Here is a 24,398-nt window from a genome sequence, read left to right as displayed (position 1 = left end):
TTTTCCATAAAGTAATATAAAGTAGATTTTCGGAAACAGATTTGTAATTACTGATATAACTATACCAATGCGAGGTGCGATATTAAAGGAATCTCTACAGGCCACATGCCACCGCACCTTTACAGCGATGCCATTAGTTTAATTAATTATGTATGTGTAATGTGTATGGTTCGCTGAGCGCGACCGCAGACTCCTAGAGATGGGGATCTTTGTTGGGTATAATCGGTATAATTGGTGGTTCTATTATTTTAACCCACTCAAGACATACATTGTACAATGAGCTACACACAACAATGCTACGTAATGACTATAGGTTATATTGAAGTGGATGGGTATCACATATTACACACATTTATCTGATGGGCAGTTCAAAAGGTGGGTTTCTTGTGGCGAGGTATTTTGTTTACAATAGATCACGAAGCAAATTGCTTGCCGTGTAGATAGGAGGTGTGAAGTATTCGTTGCCGTTTAGAGAGGCCTTAAGGATTGTAATTGATTTGGATTCCGCATTACGTTTCAATGTCAATCGAAACAAGCAAGACTAGACAGCTTTTTCCCAGCAAGGAGTCGAGATCAAGTCACTACCTTCGAGTCACGAGTCATTTCGAGTCATCGCACATTTTGACTCGAGTCAAGTCAAGTCAATCGATTTTCGAAGGTGACTCGAGTCAAGTCAAGTCACTCGTTTTTTGGAGGTGACTCGAGTCAAGTCGAGTCAAGTCAAGTCAAGTCACGAGTCAAGTCACAATTCAAGTCAAATTGAATTTTCGAAGTATGTGTCATGATTCAAAGTCATTACATTTTGCTAGATGTGTAAAAGACAGATGTATTGGTCATATATCTTGAATTAAATAACGAGTATAAGGCCAAATAAACATGCAAAAGGGCGCTCTGTATCACTCACGCAGACGTAGAGCAGCTAATCAAATACGTGAGCCAAAATAGATGATCGACTACGAAGCGTCGAGAAGTTGAAACAAATTGATACGATATATAATACACTACCCATCTACACATCCGTGAGAATATAAACGCATAAACTATATTCGTTCGATTAAAATCATACGATAGCGTTGGTTAACGTGGGCACTGCTCAATGTAAGCACTGAGCCGTATAAGAAAACAGAGATGCGTTGCTATTAGAATATGCTACTGTTAGTACATAAACGTAAGCTGTCATAAGTTAGTTTTTGGTCAATTTATTTGTAATATAACAAGGGGGGTCAGTGAAAGGTACAATCAGTGAATGACCGGTTGCTCTCACAAGTCACACCGGCGTATCGCGAATAATACGAACATAAACAAGATACAGAGATTAAATCGACATCGTTTACTTGATGACTTGAAATTGACTCGTAAATTTTGCTCCGAGTCACGAGTCAATCCACACTTCTGAAGCTCCGAGTCAAGTCAAGTCAAGTCATTTTTGCAAAGTGACTCGAGTCAAGTCAAGTCATGCGAAAAAGTTGACTCGAGTCTGACTCGAGTCAAGTCATGCGAAAAAGTTGACTCGAGTCTGACTCGAGTCAAGTCATGACTCGAGTCATCCCAACACTGGTAAGTTGTGTTCCTTCGCTAGTAAAAGCTGCAGATATAATTGCCGATACACAAGAGCCCCAAAAATCATATGAGGTGGGAAAAACAAACGATATTGGATATATTCTTGACCACCATTCGCAGCTTCGCGATGCTCAGAGACATAGACTTCTGACTTCGGATGCTTTGAGAAACGTGCCACTTCTGGATACCATAAGGCAAGATCGCCGCAAGTTTCTTAAAGTGTGGCTTGATGATGATGATAGATATTCCAAATGGTTGGTCTATACCAGGGGCGGGCAACTTCTCCAGTCGGCGGGCCGGATATAGGAAAATTAAGAACTTGGCGGGCCGGATTGCTGAATCGATACATTATTCGCCCATTTATCCACATATACAAGGAATAAATCGTATTTCATGAATATATTTTAACGACAGCAATGTAACTTCAAAGCAATTTCTGGCCAATATAATGACGAGGACAATGTGGATTTGAGAACAGCATTGTCATGCAGGCATGCTTCTCTCTGATCAATCAACAAACGTTGCAATTCTTAATTAAGATTTCAAGGCGTTCGATAAGCTCGGTACCCCAAATTTACCAAGATATCAATTCATTAGGGTTTGGTAGGTGACGAGATAGCGTGGTTGTTCAACTATGTGGCCTATTTTATCTCGATATTGAATTCATGCGGCCCGCGGCCTCCAGAAATTTGAAAGTGGCCCCCGACCCGTTTGGAGTCGGCGACCCCTGGCATAAGCGGTGTCTTACCGAAGCCTAGAAGTGTGCCGTGCTACAAAGTCGACGGTTACGGAATCAAAAATAAGAAATATCGGCCTGGTGTAAATGACCATAGTAGTCGACAAACACCATGATTACCATACAAATGACATTAGGGTTGAGTACATCGTGAATGCCACTAATGCAATAAGTCTTCTCACTTCGACGGATTAGCGCGTAAGCTCCACCCTCGCTCGCTATACGCAGTGCGCATTAGGGTTGTTCAGATTTGAAATTTTTTCTGGAATCCTCGTTCGCCGTATTCCAAATGATAGTTTAGTATAAGAACACTCGTCCTGATCTCCTTTCCGCTCAAAGCCCCCAAAGATCCAGGGGCAATTCTCCTTACTACGTGATATGTAGTGTTGACCATGTCACCGGTTTATTGCTTTGTGACGTTATCAGTTGAAAACGGCCGCGTGGAGATGGGATTTTGCAATAAAATATATATGCTTTCAATACTGTACTTAAATGCAGTCCTATAAAGTGCCATATGCATCGTCATTTTGCTCTGCACAACCTGTATATCATGGGAAGCATGTATTGGTCGCACGGTTGACATCGATTTGTTTTGGATCGTACATTAAAGAAGCGCCGTAGGGTTGCAAGTCGAGAACAAATGCGGATATTGCTAGTTATTGCTAGATACTGCTAGTTTCCAGCCAGTGGCTGGAAATTAGCAGTATCTAGCAATAACTAGCAATATCCGCATTTGTCAGTAATATTTTCCAAACTTCAAATCGACCATAAAATACCGAGTTATCTTATTGTCTGGTAGACTGGCCGGCATCAGGTCAGAATTTCCCAGATTATTATGAGACGATTAACACTAATGCAATCACTGATGTTTTGCTGAGAAGAAAGATCACTATCTTTTCAAGTAGCAACATTTTCGAGACCGCAATCAGAGTTCACCCGAAGTCATAAAAACAAACTTACCAAAGAAAACTAAATATTGCGAAACAGCCCATAGCCCGAAAATACCTCTTGCGGCTGGCTGTTTCAATGGCGTAATACTCTAGAGAGCGATATCTTTAATCTTTTTTTTACTGCGATACACCATACACGCCGCGATAAAGCATGCACTTTTAGTGAACCGACTCAAATTCGGGGGAAAGTAGGAGATTTCAAAAGGGAGGTATATTTGTCTATAGGCTTTTACGTCATATAGCGGTATCTTAAAACAAACGCCTCTGTAGCTCCCTTTGACTCATCAAAAATTTCGCCCCTCCCCCCCCAAAAAAATTTTTTTTTCTGGCTACGCCCTTGAGTCTGATCACAGTAAATGAGCTCAGCAAAACGTTTGAAATTATACCCGATCCAACATATTATCAGTTGCGTTCTTGTAGTATCCGATACATCTTATCCGTACCGATCATCTTCTATAATAGTAACTACGGTCCTTGTAATACGAGAGAGGGCGCCATATAGCCACATTTTCTGAAACGGGGCACTTGGCTGAAAAAGGATATAAAACCACAAGCTATCAAGGTATCATTGGTATCATTCTGCTGTTGAAAATATATATATATCCAGCATGGGATGTGACAACACAAACTCAGCTCTCTGCATAGTTTGCGTGTGTTAGTTTCCAGGTTTTGACAGTCAATGAGAACGAATTTAAGAGTGCTTTTCAAAACTCCTTACTTACTAGAGTAGCTTTCAAATACGGAAAATTCTTCTTCTACTTGAAGTAGATTTGGGCTGCTTAAAATAACTGTTTCTAGTCATACTTGAGTAGAATTCTGTGTCGCTACTTCTACTTGAGTAGCTTTTCTGGCTACTTTGACCATCTCTGGCATATAAATAAGTTCTTTACAGCTGCCGTAACTTCGTTCATGTGGTTCAGGGTGACGGTTACATAATTTTTTGTAGTGACCCAAATCGTATCGGTTAAAGCCCGAATGGATATTTAATGGTAATGATCCAACTTCGAGTCCTCGTTTGCATCTAAAGCTCTTACAGTCCTCACAACGCACGCGCAAGGCCCACGCCGATACACGAATCAACTGAAAAAGAATATAGAAATATGCCAATTGTATAGTCGTAAATCGTGGCCAATCAGGATCGCAACAGCACTTCGTTAGTGCAGCCCCCGAAAAATCAAGTTTGTCTTGAGACTCACATAGGGTGTCCAAGCCAACTTTCTATGCGGCTTCGCCGTATCCCGCTTGAACGAAGAGCTTTTCATCACTACTCGAAACAGAGAGTTGTATTTGTCTAGTCGTGATCCACGTGCGAAAACATTTTCAAACTTCTTTCACGAAGCGCACGCGATTCAAAATTGGCATTTCTTCAGGGGATGCATCGGCGGGGGCATTTCCACCGTGGGGTTCAAATCGCAAGGACAGCACTATTCTTCGCCGCCCAGGTGCCTATTTATGCGCCTGTGGACAATGCACTATAGTGATAGGACACATATGTATCGATCGAAAGTTTCAGTCAACATGCGGCACACTTCGCTGAGTCACACGTTGCCCAAAACTTCATATGTCTTGGTATTAGTGTGTCGTGGACTCGTGGCGCGTTAACGACTAGCGCGAAATGCCTATTTCTATAAATTTGAGTCAGGGTTGTAATGACTCAAGTCATGACTCGAGTCGAGTCACGATATTCTGTTTACTCGACTTGACTCGAGTCATTTTCTCAAAATGCGGAAATGACTCAACTTTGTTCTGCGCAGCAGTCTGAATCCTGCGCTGCCGATTATTGGCGCAGAAGCCTGTCCAGTGAGTTATCTACGGATGCTAATCGTTGTAATTCATACACGTATCCCATGACTTTAATAACACAATAGCACGCTCAAGTCGGATTTGAATGAAGAAATAGCTGACAAATAGTGTAGCAACAGCATTCAGCAACACAGCCTACAACTTGAAGCTGGCACGTAGTAGGCCCGGTGTTGGGATGACTGGAGTCATGACTTGACTGGAATCAGACTCGAGTCAACTTTTTCGTATGACTTGACTTGAATCGAGTCACTTTACAAAAATGATTTGACTTGACTTGACTCGGCGCTTCAGAAATGTGGATTGAATCGTGACTCGGAGCAAAATCTACGAGCCGATTTCAAGTCATCCAGTAAACGGTGTCGACTAAATTACTGTATCTTGTGTATGTTCGGATTGTTCGCAATACGCCAGTGTCACTTCTTGTGAGAGCACCTGTCATTCACTGATTGTACGTTTCACTAATCCTCCACGGTTACATCACAAATGAATTAACCGCAAACGAAATTATCACAGCTTACGTAGTCGTAGTCGTAGTAGAAGTAGATTAATCTAATGGCAATATATATATGTTTATTGGCCGGCTCAGTGCTTAGGCTATTGCGCAGCGCCCACCTTTACCAAACCTCTTGTTTGATTAAAGTCGAACGAATATAGTTCATGCATTTATATTTTCACGGATATGTAGATGGTTAGTGTACCATATCAATATGTTTCAATATCTCGATGCTTCGTATTCGACCCTCTATTTTAGCTGATAATAACGTAATGTACCATAGCGATACAGTTAGGCCTACTCGCTTATTTTATTAGCATTGTTACGTATGCGTAAGCGCTGCAACGTATTTTGAATGTGTAGTTAGCTATATATGCCTATTCCTTATTTCAGTCAAGATAAATGGTTAATTAATCTGTCTTTCTAGCAAAATGAAAAAAATTTGAACGATCACTCATACTTCGAAAATTCAATTTGGGAATTGTGACTTGACTCGCGACTTGACTTGAGTCGAGTCACCTCCAAAAACGAATGACTTGACTTGACTCCAGTCACCTTCGAAAATCGATTGACTTGACTTGACTCGAGTCAAAATGTGCACTGACTCGAGATGACTCGTGACTCGAAGGTAGTGACTTGATCCCAACACTGAGTAGGCCTACAGCAACAGCAACATTCAACTTGATGAAGATGATAGCTGACACTTATTACATTAGTACAGTATCAGCAACATACGACCAACGAACGGAATGGTAGTAAGATTAACGTATGAAGGAAGTAGGTAAGTATGGAACGAACGCAAGATTTACGATAAACTTTACGAGAACGTAAATTACGATCAACAATTGGTAGTTTACTGACGCTTTGTATAGCGGTGAGAACAGCCTATCTGAAAAGGCTTGTTACAAATGATTGCTAAAATCAGGATTAACAACTGAAATTCCTAATCGCAAACACGACTCGACTCAATCTGTGTATTGACTCGACTTGGACTCGAGTCGTTGCGCATGACCCGTACCAAGTCATATGACTCGAGACTCGTCGAGACTCAAGACCGACATTTCCTTGCACTTTAAAAGAAACACCATTGGTGTTTCGTCTATTGGTACTATAGTACTTGAAAATGCGAAACTGTTAAAACTGATGAAGATTAGTATATTATAAATGCGAACAATTTGATATCGTTCCCCCGTCGTCTCCCAATCCATACCAATTTACATGTTATGTTTGTTGGTGAAATGAATAAAAGCATACTGACCGACCGACCGACCGACCGACCGACCGACTGACTGACTATCACCAATCAGTGTTATATAAAGTGGGTTTAACAAAACTGTCACTCGAAACGGAGCAGTCAACGCAATGACTTTGGACTCGGACTCAAGTCATAATATCATGACTCGGACTCGACCCTCTGCTCGCTGACTTGGACTCAGGCTTGACTCGGTGGCGAATTGAAAATGACTAGACTTGACTCGAGTCAAAACGATGAAAGTGAGATTACTTGTTACTCGGAGCCTTATTGTGACTTGCTGGTTACAACCCCGATTAGAGTGTGTCTTTGAGGGAAGGTATCCATATTAAAATCCTGACATAGCTACATCAAATTGTGCTGAATGCTACGAAAATTTTCAAGGTTATCAAACCTACAAACAAAACTACATAATTCATATTGATTTACGGGGATATTTTGGTCGCCTTTCCTGTTCGATTTTTTATTGAAACTTGGCGTGACGACTGTTGTGTGAGTCGGGAGTGACTCAACGAACCCCTGGGGCTTGTGTGAACCCTGGTTAAAAACCACTGCTTTTGGAAATTGACTCTAGTAGCAGATACTAGTGCAGCCGATAGTCCAACTCGGGACACCGTCATAACGATGGTTATTATCCACACAAGCATGCACCATAGCAAATAGCTACGTTGTAAATTTCTATGCATAGACACTGAATGACATATATCTTTATGTATATATTTAGATATTAGATATGGCAAAATGAGAATCAAAATCGAAAAGTTTGAATATCATATCTACGGTTCATGCCCTATGGGTCTGTGGTATCAATATCCGGTTTCAATATCAGAATCTGGCAACGCATCTTGAACCAGCGTTGTTGTTGTCTTTCATATTTGGCTATGCTTGGGTCCGTGCCCGTGGTTTCAATGGTTTGAGTTCGGCATTGATCGGTGTGAAATCGCGTGTAATGCTGCTGTCATTAGAATATTTCATGTAGCTCTTTCCGGATACTTAGTATAGCTTTTACGTTTCTTTTAAAAATAATATTGTCGCTCTTTGTGTGCTTTGTATTTCGGTGTCAAATGAACATAAAATCCCACCTTTTTATTGATGTCTCTTCTTTCACGAGACATATGGTAGATCACTGATCAGTGATCACTGATCAGGCATCCACCGAGTGATACAGCTGATACAGCTTTATATCCACAGGGTGATACAGCTGATACAGCGTTATATCCACAGGGTGGTACAGCTGATACAGCTTTATATCCACATGGTGATACAGCTTTATATCCACAGGCCCTGTGGATGTAAAGCTGTATCAGCTGTATCACCCTGTGGATATAAAGCTGTATCACCCTGTGGCACAGGGTGATACAGCTTTATATCCACAGGGTGATACAGCTGATACAGCTTTACATCCAAAGGGCCGCCCTGATCACAACACATATGCTGCTAATCTGTACTACTTTTTCAATGTAGCGCTATTTAGTGCACGGATTCAGTGTTAAATCCATATCCTTGAGTGAGCCAAGTGACATTATCGATTACACGAACCTCTGACCGCGGATGCGTCATGCCAGAATCAAAAAAGAATAAGCAGCAAGGCTCCAACTTTGAACAGCCAGACATTCTGCAGGCTGTTATAGTCACGGACAGATTCGATGAACGTTTCGCGCCAATTACGGATGATTTACCACAGGTGAGTGAAGCCATACTGCTAGGTTATTCGGGTAATCTGATGACATGCTGTCACCAACGATCACATCTCAATTATCTTTCAAAGTGGTTTTGAGCACTGATTCTTAATATAGGAATGATCTTCTGGCCAGGGCACTAAAACCCTATCACATATAAATATTAGCGTTTGTATTTGTTACAAAGTTCAAACAAGCACAATAACAAAATCGGCGTCAACACTGTGGATTTCTGCAGGGTTGTATCACAAGTCAATCTCTCTTTTTATAGTTTTGACTGTAGTCAATCGAGTCATTTTCAATTCACCACCGAGTCAAGTCCGAGTCCAAGCCACGGAGTAGATTGTCGAGTCTGAGTCCAAGTCATTGTGTTGACTGTTCAGTTCCGAGTTGATGTCATGTGAAACCCACTTTTTACAACTCCGCGCGGTGATATCGAATGCTTCGCATTCATGATATACCGGTACTAATTTTCCTCACTTTTAACAGTTTTTGGTAGCATGTTGGCCAGAAACTGTTCAGAGTGAAGAAAATTAATATTATGAATGCCAGGTATTCGATGTAACCCTAACAGACTCGTGGAAAAGTGGGTTGAACCAGACTTGTGCACAGTAGGGCTGTTAAAAAAAACTTCTGAATCTTGCTGGCTAAGTGATTAAATCGTTAGATTGCCTTGAAAAACGACGCACACCAAATTTGAATTCATTCCAACCGGTAATCGCGGACTTCTTACAGTTTAAAAATTTTGAATTTACTAAAAAATGCAAAAATTTTTTTTTCAAATTTTTCTGTCAACCCCATGAAATTGTTGCGCTATTTTCAAAAACAATGCAAAACAAATTTGACTCAATTCCAACCCATAGAAGCGGAGTTTTTCGATGATAATTCTTGGATTATCCACCAATCAAGGAATTGGTGATGAATTGAAAATTACTGGACTTGACTCGAGTCAAAACTATACCGGTAATAAAAGAGACATTGACTTGTGACTAGGAACCTTGTAACTTGGTTACAAACCTGATTTATTGTGTCTCAATAGTTCATCCGGTTCAGTGCCCCTATCTATCACGCTTGCTATCGTTATGTATACTGATCTTATCAGGCGGTACTGGCCTATTCTCATGCAGAGAAATGTTATTATCATATCTTATTCTCTTTCATCTGTTTGTCTCTGGAAATGAGCACTCTCTGAATTGAGCCTTTCTTTAGACGCTTTTTCCAATCGCAAATAAGCCTTTACTATCGTACACACTGGACTTTCTTGTGAGAGCGGGGGTGCAACAAATATATGTATACTGTTGCAATCATGTATCAGCTATAAAGGAATATTTATCGAGCAGTAAGTGGAACTCAAAGTAAGTGAATGTATTTCTCATACAAACGTGAAAGATACATTTGTGTTACTTTGCAGATGTTCCCAATGTCAAATAACTCCGATTGTGTCATCGGATGCAACGTCGCTCGGAGACGTATTGCGTGATATCGATCAGAAGTCGCTGTTTGAAAGTGACTTTCTTCTAATATCTGGTGATCTGATTGCAAATATATCCTTGGAAAAAGCGTTGGCAGAACATAGGTATTATATCGCTGATGTTTATGATTTTGAAATGAATGTCCAAAATGCAACAGTGCTGGTTGTGAAGTGTGTTAAATATTCACATAGGCCTATGGTAAAAACCTTTCAATTTATGTGCCCCCCCATTCAGCATCTAACAATTCCGATGTCCACAATATTCTGCTATGCAGTCGGAAAAGCCATCGACGCCACCAACGGCTCTTCAAATGCTTTTAATACTAACATCCTTAATTTGCTTAGTCGACTCGAAGAAACATGGTTGGTTACAGACTATTGAGTTTAGTGATCCCGGCAGAAATCAATGGCCTCTGAATTCTTGCCGCCCATTTAGCTCAGTCGTCTACATCTTCCATGCCTTGTATCTTATATTGTTAGTGGTGCGAATTATGTTAACTGTGTCATGTGCTGCACGATGTATAAACTTTTGAATAAGCCCATATTTTCCAACACCTTGATCGAGTTTACAGCCTTCTGCTTACTTATCCTTGAATGAAATAACTGTGCGGTGTTTCAGAGAAAGACGTGTGAAAGACAAAACCAAGCCAATCATGACATTACTGCTCCGCGACTGTGCTCCTAATCACCTAACACGCACGGCAGAAGACGACATGGTCGTCGTATTAGATTCTAACACACAACAAGTACTCCATTACAAAAAAGTCACCGGGGATACAACAAAGTTTCCTATTCCTTTGGTAGGTCGGGGAACCACGGTGCATGATACGAATGCTAAAATTTCTGGGGAATTTTGTGCTTCGTGATATTCCAAAACAGCAGCCAAGAAAGATAGTTTGAAGTTGCTGGATTTATTATGTTTATGCGATACTCGAATAAGGAATCTCACATTTCCTAATTACTTTCTCATGTTGATTTAACGTATGGAGAGATATGTGGGTAGAGTAATATTTGCCTTTTGGTTATAACTGCTCTATTACTAAGATTATTGTATTACATATAAAAGTTTGACTGGACACATACCAGTGTTTTGTAATTGACCCATACTTTTCAGTTCTATTTTAGGGTATTTTACTCTCCTATTCAGAAAAATTTCATACAAAACGATTGCGTCAAGTTCGACATTCGTTATGACTTAGCCGATACCGGCGTTGCCATATGCTCGCCTCAAGTCTCTCAGCTGTTTACCGATAATTTTGATTATCAAACGAGAGAGGATTTTATCAAGGGAATTTTGATCAACGAAGAGGTAGGCTGCGAAATTGACCAGCCCGGTCGCTTCATTTCATTGTTCTCCCCCAAAGTTTCTAGGCAATCAGATCCACGCGCATATCGCGAGACAGGGACACGCGTTCAGAATTTCGTCTATGCACATGTACGACACAGTTTCCAAGGCGGTCATTTCACGTTGGGTCTACCCGTACGTTCCAGACAATGATTACGAGCGTTCGGTACGGCCGTGGTCCAACAAAGAGAAATCGGGTGAGGTGAACTTGAAATGTACGCCCACCGCCCCAGTTGAATTACTGGTTTTAATCCGGGATCCCTAATCTAAGATAGGATATTGAGGATGCAACCACACTGCTCTTGGTGATGTAAGTCGGTGCTGCCCAATGTTTCCACTTTTAATACAAGTTTTATTGACCCACGATGAGATATGACCAAATAATAAGAAACAATGCTCGTATAATCATGCAATTTACTATGAATGCAAAAGTTAAGGTTGCATATTAGATATTATCAAGTCTTATTTGATTGGTGATATGTAGTGATGATTCTGGTGATTGGCAAGAGAAATTTAGTGGCATGAATAGAAAACTGTATCATTTAGAAATCCCTTTGTGGTTGAGAAGCACTGATTTGAGTGGTCTTACTGCTGCGTCATTATCATATTGTGGTTTTCATGTGTTCGCTATGACTGTGGCAATCATTCTGTAGGGGCTGTAGTGTCGGCTTTCATTCATTAGTATGCTGCTTTCGTGAATTTCAGATGACCGTCGCACGCAGCACGCCATCTATAAGCACCTTCGAAGAAACGTGTATTTTGGCGATATAAAAAGCATCGGGAAGGGGAGCGTGGTGGTGAAAAACTCGGTGATTGGTCACGGCGTCGCGATCGGATGCGACTGCAGCATTTCCGATTCTGTGATCGGAAACGACTGTCAAATAGGAGACGGGGTCACCTTGAAAAGTGAGGACGTGCTTCGAATTCCTTTCATCGCCATGTGTGTAGAGCTGGGAAAAATCGAGTACCGGAACGATTCGATTCTGAATCACGCATTATGCTTCGAGTCCAGTATTTGAGTATTACTCATTATGACGTGATAACAGTATGTAAAATGTCCATGTTTAAATTTGTACCTTTTATGCGTCCACAAAGAATATAATGCCTGTTTTCCATCACATTGAAGATACTTTGGTATTTTTTCGCCCATACCGATTTCATTGCACTTTGTGACAATGTTGTGGATTGATCATGACTTCGGAAATGTGTTATTTCCAGTAACGTTAGTAGCTTTGTGCTGTGTGTTTTGTATGCTGGGATACGGCCAATCAAGGTTTTATGACTTCCACAGTGGAAACTAGTATCTAAACTATAATTCTCGTTGACAAATTTACTTTCAGTGGCGTGGAGCCTATATTTTTAGTACTCGAAAAAATTGCGTTTTACAACTAGACTCACTCGAATCGTTAGAATTATTACTCGATTGAGATTCCCTACGTGTGTGCGTCAATATGAATCTTTCTGTTAAGATGTTTACCTGTGGTCTGGAGTCGCGGTCAAAAATGGATGCCATATAGAGAAATCGATCTTGAGTCACGATGTCATACTTCATGAGAACACTACTGTGCCAAAAGGATGTGTGTTAGCAAAGCAGGTAAGTCTGCGATACAATGGAGGTTAACTTTGTGCGGCGCAATTCTGGTAAATGCGTCTATTTGAGTACGTCTTTACTGACCAGGACCGCCAATGCTTGTAATTAACTAGGAATTTATGACAACGCTGGCTACTTTGACCGCCTCTTGACTCGTTTGCGATCACTTACGGCTGAAGTTTTGTGGCAAAGTCGACAGTGGCTATAGTGCCTATGCGCTTTTTAACCTTGTAGGTTGAAGTCGGGCCAAACGCGCAACTGCAAGAAGCCACGGTTATCCATGTAGACACGGACGAAGATACATTTGCGGAAGGCGGCGAGGCAAAGGTAAGATGATCATGCAGACGAATGTACAATCCATTCCAATTGCCGAAGTCCCTTTTTTTCAGCAGCTCAAACCGTCAGAGTTTGGCGTCAAAGGAAGAGGGGTGAAGTGGAGCTGCGCAGCAGATGAGGACAGTGACGACGAGGTGGACGGTGTGATGACGGGCATATGGGGTATGATACTGGCTTGTATAGACCTAAACATGCTAATTAGTCAAACTGGATCTGTTATTGTCGTACGCGTATACCAATTGACTTGCGACCAGAGGTGGTCATTATCGCAGTGCTTTTCCTGTATGAAGTACTTTAAATAGGTTTGGCCTTCTTGTGTGAGTTATTCGGGTGGTTATTATTTTGCAAGACTTCTACTTCTACTTGATAGTTCTCATTTTTTAGGCAAAACTGGGCCTGGAATGCGGGGTTGTAATGACTCGAGTCACGAATTTTTGGTGACTCGACTTTACTCAAGTCATTTTTCCAAACGCGTAAAATGACTAGACCTGAGTCAATTTTTGTGTATGGACTCCACTAGTACTCGAGTCATTGTGCATGACTCAAACCAAGTCGTATGACTCGAAACTAGGATGGCCAAGACTGACATTTCATTGAAACTTCTAAAAATAGTATAGTTACCAGCTTACCACGTAATTGGTATTTCGTCTATCAGTCCTGATACTTGGAAAATTGGGCCAGAAACTGTTAGGAATGCAGAAAATTTGGATACGACTGCGAGCCATTCTCTATCACTCGAACATAGTTGAAAAAGTGGGTTGAACCAGATTGAACTGAATAGCCTACTGAAGAATGAACACAATGACTTGGACTCAGACTCGAGTCACAACACTATGGCCCGTATTCAAGAAACCTTACTCAGTGCTCAAACTCATTTTGCGTCAACATTGCGTAAGAATCGGTATTCAGAAAGCGAAGCGAGAGAACGAGTTTGAGTTCGACTGCAGTCGAACTTGGCGCTCTTTCGAGTTCTACTTTTGTGGTTATGGTATTCAATGACGATCTGAGGTTGGAGTCGATCTCGAAATGCGGCGTTTGAGCAAGCGTTTTCCGAGTCAAGCCGTGGGCAGACTCAAGGCCTTACTCATTGCCTTTTTACGGTTTGGCCCTGAATATATTGCGGAAATTGCGCTGTGAGCATGTTTGGTGCCTGAATTCACAATTTCAACTGTAATATATAGCACCGTTATAAGAAGGAAATCATGTTCAAGCGCCGTATGGCTTCATCGTTGGCTGCGTAGTCTATTCCCAAATCGGCGGACATTTTCATCAGAAAGGTTTCCGATGGATTAGCAAAATCGGTTAATTCCTCACAACGCTCTGTTTTTTCACTTAATATAAAACGTAGCATCAGGATATGTAGAAACGAATGGAGGATGAATGTTACTGAAAAACCACACATAAGTTGTTGTCTACAATAGCGATCCTCCAATCCTAGCAAGAACCGAATCCTCGGCGATGCGTGCAAATGCAATACACGATGGTATATGACCTGGCGCTTCATGAATGTACGCAATGTTAGATCATCGCAATACAGTTGATAAAACCGTCCGTCCCTGTGTATGGCGAAAATATCAACAACGCGGTACCAATACCCATCATCAGTAATCCAATAAATAGCTTGTGCCTATGCCTGAAAATTTCAGGATGAAGTCTGGTGTTTCATTATTTGAAAATATTTGACTACTACAGTATGTCAAATAGTCATGTTATTGAGCGGTGTTATTTCGTCTATACATCCAGCGTATAATTCTAATATAATGTGTTGACGTGATTGAAGGCAATACTAGGCAACCAACATCACATCCAAACCCGCGGATTGCCAGATCGCGAGCAATTAACAAAACCGCAGATGTCTGCAAGCAGTCATCAAGCTGTCTAATCTATCGAGTAAAGACTCGAAACCGAGCAACGCTCGAAATTCTACCCGAATACCAAACGATCTCTCGAATCGAGCTTGACTCGGCCTTTGCTCCGTCGAGCACGCCTTGAGTTTGAGATAGAGACGTGTCTCTGAATACGGGCCTATGGCTTGGACTCGGACTTGACTTGAAGGTGAATTGAAAATGACTTGACTTGACTTGAGTCAAACCTATAAAAGTGAGATTGACTTGTGACTCGGAGCCTTGTGACTTCGGTTACAACCCTGCTAGAATGCTTGCTTTTCTGCTTAGTTGGAAATTACTACTTCTGCATAGCAACGAAGCGCCTTCACTTTTCAATGTACTTCAACAGGTTGTGTCTAGTTGCATTACTTCCTCGAGTGTTTGTTATTTTAGACTACTTCTACTGATTAACTGTTTGATTTTTAGACAAAATTAACCCTAGAACGCTTACTTTTTTAGTTACTTTGAAATCGGTGCTTGTGCTATGATTGAAATTTATGACGTTACTGCTACTTCTACTTCAGTACCAGCGATGACTATTTTGACCACCTCCGCTGGCGACTCAAAAAAGTGCGAATTTCGCCATTCATCTGATATTCGGCGTTCAATAACCTCAAACGATGAAAGAGTGAAAACCTTTTTTTATATTCTTCGATTACCAGGCATGTCTCTTGTGGAGCGCGATGCTAGTCAGCCGGAAGTCGCTGAGAGTGACACGTCGGACAACGAAACCTCAGACCTGGATGAGGAGTCCGATGAATTCGATGAAGATGAACGCAGGGTTAAAAGTGAGGATGTCTACTTTAGTAAAAATAGTAGTGCGTTGTTTTGCTTGCCTTCGCCGTCCCCTGTCGCCGAAAATTCGCAATGCCTAGGGCCGGATGTAATTCCTGGCCGATGTACAATTAAATTTTGTAGTTCATTGACGTGGGAAAACTACAGTACCGACTGCCTGGTATTTTTCTAATACTCGACATCCAAAAGCTCACCCCTCTCCCTTGCGATAACAGCCCACGACTGCACGTCAGCATATCCGGCCAAAGAGAGCACTCTTGACTCGCAAGCGCAGAATTGGCCTTAGTTTTATCCAGGGTTATAATTGAGTCCAGTCATGATTTTCTTATGACTCGCCTTGACTCGAGTCATAATCTCAAAATAGGGACTCTACTTGGAGTCGAGTCATTGCGTATGACTCGAACCAAGTCATGTGACTCGAGACTCGGACGGCCAAGACCGATATTTCATTGTAATTCGGCTATTTGTACTGGTACTTGAAAATGCGACCAGAAACTGCTAAAAGTGAGGAAAATTAGTGTATTATAATTGCAAACCATTCGACAACACCTAACACCTATAAAAAGTGGGTTTGCCAAGACTTTAACAGGAAACTGGTGAGCTGTCGACATAATGACTTGGAATCGGACTTTAGTCATAATACCATGACTCGGACTTGATCCTCTGCTCGCTGACTCACACTCGGCCTTGACTTGACACGGTGGTGAATTGAAAATGACTCGACTTGACTCGAGTCAAACCTATAAAAGTGAGATTGACTTGTGACTCGGAGCCTTGCGACTTGGTTACAACCCTGCTTTTATCGACTATGGAAAAGCCAATAACAGCGATTGCTTAGGAAAAAATAGCCGATTGAGAGGGGCTTTGGAGGCTGCAGGTCAGATTGAGGGACTTGTTTAGGATAAGGGCTGCTTCCATCATGCTTTTGACACCTAAAACTTCAATGTGAGAGTGGGACCACGCGTATTTATAGTGCAGTTCCCCTTCAAGCTTCGTCAATCTAATCCTTGGAGCCGCGTTGGTTGGTTGGTTGACTCATGCTATATCCAATTGTAGGCCAATGTAACCGTACGTGCAAGTTCGTCCACATGAGGAAGCTTGTCTGATCCATATACTATCTGTCCTTAACTCTACTAAATTGATCATTCCTTGATAAATATAAAGATATAAACCCCTCCCTTTTTGTCGGCTGGCCACCTCGTGCAAAAATAAAAGTCAGCGCCTGTGGTGATTACGAGATTTAATGGGGGTCCGCTCACGATTTCGAACGATGTTCTCTCGCTAACAGTGTTTTCGCGGGAGGTGGAAGAGAGCATCGCGAGAGGTTTTGAGGAAAATATCCGAGCCGACAATCTGATCTTGGAAATCAACTCGTCCAAGTACGCCCACAACGTCACGATACAGGAGCTGGTTCGTACCGTCACGAGAGTGACGTTCGAGGTGGCGCAGACTATGGCCAACGGGAACTCGTATTATGCTTCGTTGCGACAGGTGATTTCCTGTTATCCACCTTCGACTAAACTAGAGAACTAATCCTCTAATAACAAGTATTGCGTTGCGTTGCATTGCGTATAATAGTCATGTAGGCAAGCACTATTTCACGGTGCAGCTGTACTGAATCCACTTTGAAATCGCTTTTAAACATTGAAATCCACATACCGATTGCGTCACGGCGATTCACAGCAAGCGTTCGATCTGTTGACACACTGATTAACTCATATTTAGGCGCTGTTTTTCGCAAGAAAAGTAGCTACCGCTGGTTTGACGGTATTGTGTTTTTCAGAAAATCACACTTTCATCTGTGTGCCTTAGAGTCGACCTATATCTAAATACATCAGCCCAAGCTTTGTCAACAAAAGGAGTTCGTGTACCATCTTAAAATACCGGCAGTACATTGAACGCTCTCTTATTTGAGATCTCATGTCATGCTGGTGGCGTCATATTTCGAGATACGATTGTTGATATACAATGTTCTTTCCCATTCTCTACTGGTTGCTGACGATTACACCTGACGAGTTTCAGCCGAAAATATTCGGGTTCATTTCAATATGAATAATGAATATACTACTCAATTGAATAATTCAAACATACGATTGACTACGGGTGGTGCGACGCTGAAAATTATTTGCGGACTAACTGATACCTGACTTCTTGTATGCGTCTCATACTCAAAATGGGTGATCCCGACTCGTTTTTTTTTTCAAATCTGTACATCCACAGGTATTGCGATGCCGATAATCTAGCGACTGCATGTGTGTTGCAAGAAATATGTTATCGCTCGAATACCAAAATATGCATAAACTATGCAAAGTTACCGAGTTTGCTTGACAAGCTCTTCTTTCGCTTTAGCTTCTCGTGCACATGTGCCCCGTGTTTGTCAATTACAACAAGTCCGCCCAGTCGCAAATCGATTGCCTGCGCGAGATCGAACGTTACTGCCTCGGAAACAAAGACGCCTTCGAGTGTCTGGTCAAGGTAGGACGCGTGCCGACGTTTGGTCGCGGCGCGAAAAAGCTGACGGTCGACTTTCTCAGGTTTTACTTTTGCTGTACGAGAAAGACGTGATCGCCGAGGAGGTCATCTTTCACTGGCATCAGCGGCCGGTCTCTGTGCAGGGTGCGGCGTACCCCGAGCTTTCTCCGGAGAAACTGCGAGCATCTGTAAGTTTTAACTTCAGCATGTTTAGACACTAATAACGGGCTCTTCCGGCCAACTTTGATGCCTGCAAGCAACGCGTCATTGATATTTAATGTGCTGGCAATGCGACACTCAATTCCTGGTGATACAAGGTGGCTGGATGAGGTCCTCCGCGTGCCGGGACCGTGCTATATTTTTGTTCATGGCGCCCTTGTCATGTAGGATTGTTGGGTTATGTCTTAGCAGACGACAATTAACTGTTTAGTTTGGCATCGTGAATCTCGCGGGTTACGTTAGTTGTCGGAGTATTCATCCTTGGTAGTATAAAAGGATAGATAACGTGAATTTCTACTCAAGTGCAAGCAGCAATCAGCAATTTCCAAGTATGGAAAAACTTGGGTGTTTGGCCTAAACAATGAGAACTGTAGACGTATAAATAGTCTTATATAGAATAATGTAGTGGAATAGAATAGCAATTTTCAGGTAAGTTGTAGAGCAAGTATTCTTGGCCTAGTTTTGCCTGAAAATACTGGAAACTGTTACGTACGAAGTCTAAAATCGTAACCCTTGAGTAAGTAGTGTAAGTCGGTAAAGCCTACTTTGAGTACTCGAAATATTTAGAACTACTTTGTTACTGACGACCTCTGTTACGTACTAGGACTGGCATTCCAGTGAGATTGTCGGGGCGCACTCGATTTGGACTGCGACTTCATAATACCCAACCCTGAGAATTTGCCTGTATCACATTGAGTATTCTTCGACACATCGCGCGGACATTGACGCGTTGGCTAACCAAAGTTAATTCCAAGTGACCGTTGGCGGTACAGAACTTCAATATACAATTGAATAGTATATTCATACTGAGATACACCCGAATATTTTCGGCTGACACTCGTCAGGGGCTTATTCCGTTGCCAATCTCTCTCGCCAGGTGCAAAAGTTTGTCGACTGGCTGAAAGAAGCCGAGGAAGAATCTGACGAGGAAGACGGCTGATCGGAGGCTACATGGCACTTCTCGGAATCGAGATTTTGATTAGTGTGTTTTGCGGCATGGAATTTTACGCGGCTAGGACTGGGGAAACGATGAGATTATATTAGTTCCGGGTGGAATTACGAGAGAAAATAGCTCCGCGGGTGTTGTCTATTGTCGGTTTTGTTTCACGGTAGACGCCCTATGTCGATGCAATAATATTGGCGGCAGTCTGTTTATATCGAGAAAATCCAGCAGCATGTAGGAGGCCAGCAGAAAAGTAATTGGTTGATGGCGGTATCCGGGTCGTAAACGCACGTTAACCGGCGTGAAGGCTGAAGAGGCTTCGTATATAATGCGATTAGAAAGCCCTGCATGTACTGGAGACGGTGCCGGATAGGGCAGGGGTTATTAAATCCCAAGCAGAAAATTCATCTGCGATATTATGTAGGGTTACCTTATTTTGGAAATGTGAAAAGAGGACACGTTTCAAAATTTTAAGAATTACGATACTGGAGTAAAATCCGTCATCTCTACAGCTCAAAGCCCGAATTTTTCTACGAGTCTTGCCGTAGGTTGACTAAAAAATCCGGCTCGGCTTTCGAAATAGCCGCCGTAGCGTTACTTTAGTGCTGGTTTACTGTATATCAGTCGAATTTTACCCTGTATTTAACCAAAATTCTCAAAAAATAGGATGTTTGGGCGTCCTCCGAGGACACTTTCAAAAAAGATGTCACAAATCCTTTTAAAAGAGGACGTATGGCAACCCTACTATTATGTCAAGCAACGTGCATCTGTAGAGATTGTTTTCGGACGTTGATATCAAGTAATCAGCAATTTAACACCAATCATTACACTGGTCTACAAATTTCGAAAAAAAATTTGCGCAAAACATTTTTTTGATTGAATTATGCTAATTTAAGGTTGCTGAATCCGACTCTGTGCTCAGAATTTCTCTATCACGTCAGACTTTTTCCGTACTAGTTGATGACCATTAGCCTACCCCACACGAGTGTCAGCCGAAAATATTCAGGTTCATTTCAATTTGAATATACTATTCAAGTCTGTCGGTTTAGTACACATTTGTTTTTAGTCGGCACTGTAGCCTATTCCATATGATTTTGATTGACCTTTCATGGTCCGCGTTAAAACTAGTCCCTGCATCCCAAGGGGGTCCATGGACCCCAGCAAGAAACCCTGCCAAAACTTTCATTCAATTGGGCTGTAGGCCGATAGGTCCTTAATACTAATAGGTATAAACTGTAACCAACCTATTACGTGTAACGTGAAAGAGGCGTATAGCTATAATGTGTTATGATTGACACTTATCTAGACCTAAATTCGCTTACGCTTATATTTCGCTAGCGTAAAATGTTATAATGCGCAATTCTGCATATCAATTTTATAATACATGCATTAAATTTCCTTTACTTTCATGATCTTTCACTTTCTCAGATAGTGACTTTCATTCTTGGAATTGACCTGAGAGATGTTTATACATTGCCAAATCCTCATTTGATGGACGTTGACTCGGTTCGATATGCGATTATCGCATTTTCTTAATCTTGGTTGCGGATGTCTTATTAATCCTAAATCCGGCTTATAGTGATTCATTAATTGTTGCATGATCATTAAAAACAAATATTTTTTCGCTTACACAGACGGTAGAGAATGTAATTTTAATCGCATTGTGCAGTCTGCATTTGAACCGATGCCTCGTCTGCATATGTAAATCTAATACATTGTTCAACTTTCCACCCACGCGATTATTAGCCAACATGACGTAGCCTGCAACGCCTAGGAAATATTTTATCCCGCTCATCCGCCTCGATGACCTTGCGCGTTGGTATGTTTGTTGTACGACTCCTTGGTTGTTGACACACTGCTGACGGCATTTGACTTCACTGCATAAAGCTACGGGGACATTTAAAACAACGGCCTTTAAAAATTTTTTGTTTTTTTAAGTTGTAAAATTATGCCATAATTGTGTAAATACTTTCCAAAAATATGTTGTATGAGCCTACGGACAATTACCACCCGATTTAGCCAACGTATATCGATATGGGATGGTTGGAACCCAGAAAATAATCGGTTCAGCAGTTATAGTACAGATATTCCGTCAAAAGGAGCTATATTTACCCTATATTTTCCATTGTCAATGTCAATCCATTATGACATCACAATTGAATATTTGTGACGTCATGGCTTCAAAAAAAAAAAATGTTTTAAATTAGGGCCTTGTTTCAAATATGTTTGTTTTTCATTGACTTTTGTTTTAAATGCAACCCTACATATAACCGATTAGCCATGTGTCTCTCAAACTTTTTTCGACACGCCATCCTTGATGACAGTGAAATATTTCACGCGCCTCTTGTCGTCATATCATAAATACTAAAAAGAGCAACCAGAATGTTTGCAATCGCAATGCATGGCATGGCATGGAAGGTGATATGACTGTTACGACACTTCTCAAATATGGAATCTGGGCTTTATAATTACGAGACGGTGATGGTGCGCGTAGCACAGGGGTTCTCAAAGGGTGGGCCACAGAGCATGTTGAGGTGAGAGAGAGAGAGAGAGAGAGAGTTCTTTTATTCTTCAACCATGAAATATAGTAAAGGCAATGTCCACAAACATTCACGTCCAATAGTATACATTTTTAAATTTTTTCCTCACTATAATTTGCACGGTATAGACTGGGAGACCCGATATGACCGAAGTCTTCTAGGCCGGAGTCACCCAAGCATATTGGCAGTATTAATTATAATATGGATCAATTTTTTCTCTCAGTCAAGTAGCACCGCAAAGAGTAACGAAATAAACAAAAGTAAATAAAAGACAGCAACACTAGTGAAGGACGGTTACCATAGTTAACAGTGTGATCAGAAAATAACAATTTGACCCATGTACACAGTGGTAATATTATTGTAGCATATTAAATGAACCAAAACAACAAACAACATTACTGTGGTCATGAGATATGTTCTTCTTAGTACTTGGATAATATAAATTTGCAATAGCGAGCTTTAAATGTATGATAAGGAAGAGTACGGTACAAAGCTGGTACATTGTTCCAAAATTTCACACCTATATAAGATAGGGAATTTCTTGACAGTCTTGATGAATTCAATTTAACAAATAGGGACTGATTCTGTGAGAATCTAGTGTTATAATGGTGAATTGAATTGGGGCATTGAAAAAAGTTGTCGAAATATTCAGGTAATGTTCTTTCATTATATTGTTTCATGATTTTTACAATTTCAAATTCATACAAATCCGAGACCTTGAGAATGCCCAATTTTCTAAATTCAGGACTGACCCTGCTACGTGCAGGTATATTAGATATAATCCTAATGGCTTTGTTTTGTAATACCTGGAGCTTGTTGATAGGTGGGCCACAAAGCTATTTAGAAAGTTTCAGAATTAATGTAAGTTTAGTTATATTTTTATGTTAAACCCTAGAAATATATTCATAATGTTAAACGCTAGAAATATATTCATAAACTTTTCATCCGACTCTGATGAGACGTAGTGGCACGTGTGCAGTCAGCATGTACAAGTCGAAAACGGGAGGGACAAACGGCGGCTTTTGCCACTGGCTAAGTGACTATGACAACCTACCGCTAACAGCAACTAATGTAATTTCGAGTATATGATAGTAACTGGAAGGTAATGCTGGAGTAACTACGGTAAGTATTCCGGCAGGGTCATATGTAGTATGCCCATGCCCATGCCGTCGAAAGGTTTGCAATAAATTCGGAATGAAGTGTAATTGATGTATAGATTTACTGTACTTGGCAGGGGAGGTCGTATTATTATAAGACAAAAATAGCCATAATTGAAAATTATTAGCAGCTTCTGGTGACTGTATACTGCACCACTGCAACGAATCGTAATGGATTGAGGATTTAGCTGGGCGCATTAATCTTTGGAGTCGGTTTAAAATGTCCGGCCTGGAAATCATTGAACATAATGTAAAAGTCACATGAATTGATTGTATCATTGGATTGAATAATAATCTGACATCGCAACTTTCAGTCTGTTTGGTACAAGACATACATTGTACAGCATGGAGCTGGCCCAACATGATTATATTATTCCCCACAATAGTCGAACTAAAACCCCAATCACACAGTGGATGCGGGGATTTGATCATTGTGTTTCGCGACGCGAATGGAGCAGCGGACGATCATAACATACACAGTATCTTTAGCCTATGATCTACCAGGGGCGTAACTGCCGCACCCAAACCCCCAATTGGGGGAGCTCGTAGGGGCACAAGATTATTTCGTTGGTCGTTTGTTGGAGGATATTTATTCAACTCGAAAATTTTCGTCGCGCTTTGCGCGATTCCATGTCCCGAGAGGTCTACATTTAAATATCATCAGTACATTAAGAGAAAAATGCGCATATTTTAGATAAATAGGCATATTGGTGCCGTCGATTACCATGCATTGAACAGGATTATGAGTCTAAGATAAGAGGTCGGCCACAGCACATTTTCAAACCGGAAAATGGGCCACGGCCAAGAAAGGGCTGAGAACCCCTGGCGTAGCACATGGATACTTTTGCTATTTTGGTGCCTAATCTCTTCTATTACCCCACTTAAGCTTATCTCAAACGTACCTGACCATAAGCTAAATCATAAACCAACGACATATAGCTACACTCATCACACTTCATTCAGTGCCATCTTCTGATTGGCGCAAGGTTCGGTGTCGGACAAAATCTAGCATCAGTGTGTGGACTGTGGGTGAAACGACGCAATTACGACTTTAAAATCAAACTTTAATTGGATGCTTTCACGCCCCAAGGATGGCGCGCCCCCAGTTTGAGAACCGCTGGTCTAACCTAAATTCCAATCTCCATGGCAAGTTAATCTAATCTGGTTTCG

The 24,398-nt window shown here is 41.4% G+C and overlaps 1 protein-coding gene across 2 annotated transcripts; it reads left to right on the top strand.

Annotated features, from left to right (window-relative positions):
* Positions 1-8,229: 8,229 nt before the first annotated feature.
* On the top strand, positions 8,230-19,659 carry LOC145457212 (translation initiation factor eIF2B subunit epsilon-like). 2 transcript variants are annotated; one of them, XM_080335393.1, is made up of 15 exons: positions 8,230-8,478; positions 9,683-9,828; positions 9,885-10,049; positions 10,564-10,744; positions 11,092-11,253; positions 11,309-11,486; positions 11,995-12,195; positions 12,759-12,883; positions 13,115-13,207; positions 13,273-13,378; positions 15,765-15,890; positions 17,186-17,388; positions 18,247-18,372; positions 18,432-18,557; positions 19,466-19,659. In XM_080335393.1, exons 1-15 carry the CDS (start codon positions 8,353-8,355, stop codon positions 19,526-19,528), a joined length of 2,127 nt encoding a protein of 708 aa, XP_080191519.1. In that variant the 5' UTR covers positions 8,230-8,352; the 3' UTR covers positions 19,529-19,659. The 2 variants fall into 2 exon arrangements, with proteins under 2 accessions (XP_080191519.1, XP_080191518.1); XM_080335392.1 differs by having other exon boundaries at positions 13,270-13,378.
* The last annotated feature ends 4,739 nt before the right edge of the window (positions 19,660-24,398 follow it).

Source organism: Botryllus schlosseri, chromosome 15 (assembly GCF_051294905.1).
Source record: "Botryllus schlosseri isolate E-star chromosome 15, Bs_hap1, whole genome shotgun sequence".
NCBI classification, from domain to species: domain Eukaryota; kingdom Metazoa; phylum Chordata; class Ascidiacea; order Stolidobranchia; family Styelidae; genus Botryllus; species Botryllus schlosseri.
The sequence above is the reverse complement of the archived record's forward strand: the minus strand, read 5'-3'. Positions and strand labels throughout refer to the sequence as shown.

Coding starts and splice junctions, on each gene's coding strand:
- LOC145457212 (XM_080335392.1), top strand. CDS start 8,353: ATGCCAGAATCAAAAAAGAATAAGCAGCAAGGCTCCAACTTTGAACAG. Junction 13,379..15,764: donor TGTGATGACGGGCATATGGG/GTATGATACTGG, acceptor TTCGATTACCAG/GCATGTCTCTTGTGGAGCGC. Junction 18,558..19,465: donor CGGAGAAACTGCGAGCATCT/GTAAGTTTTAAC, acceptor CTCTCTCGCCAG/GTGCAAAAGTTTGTCGACTG.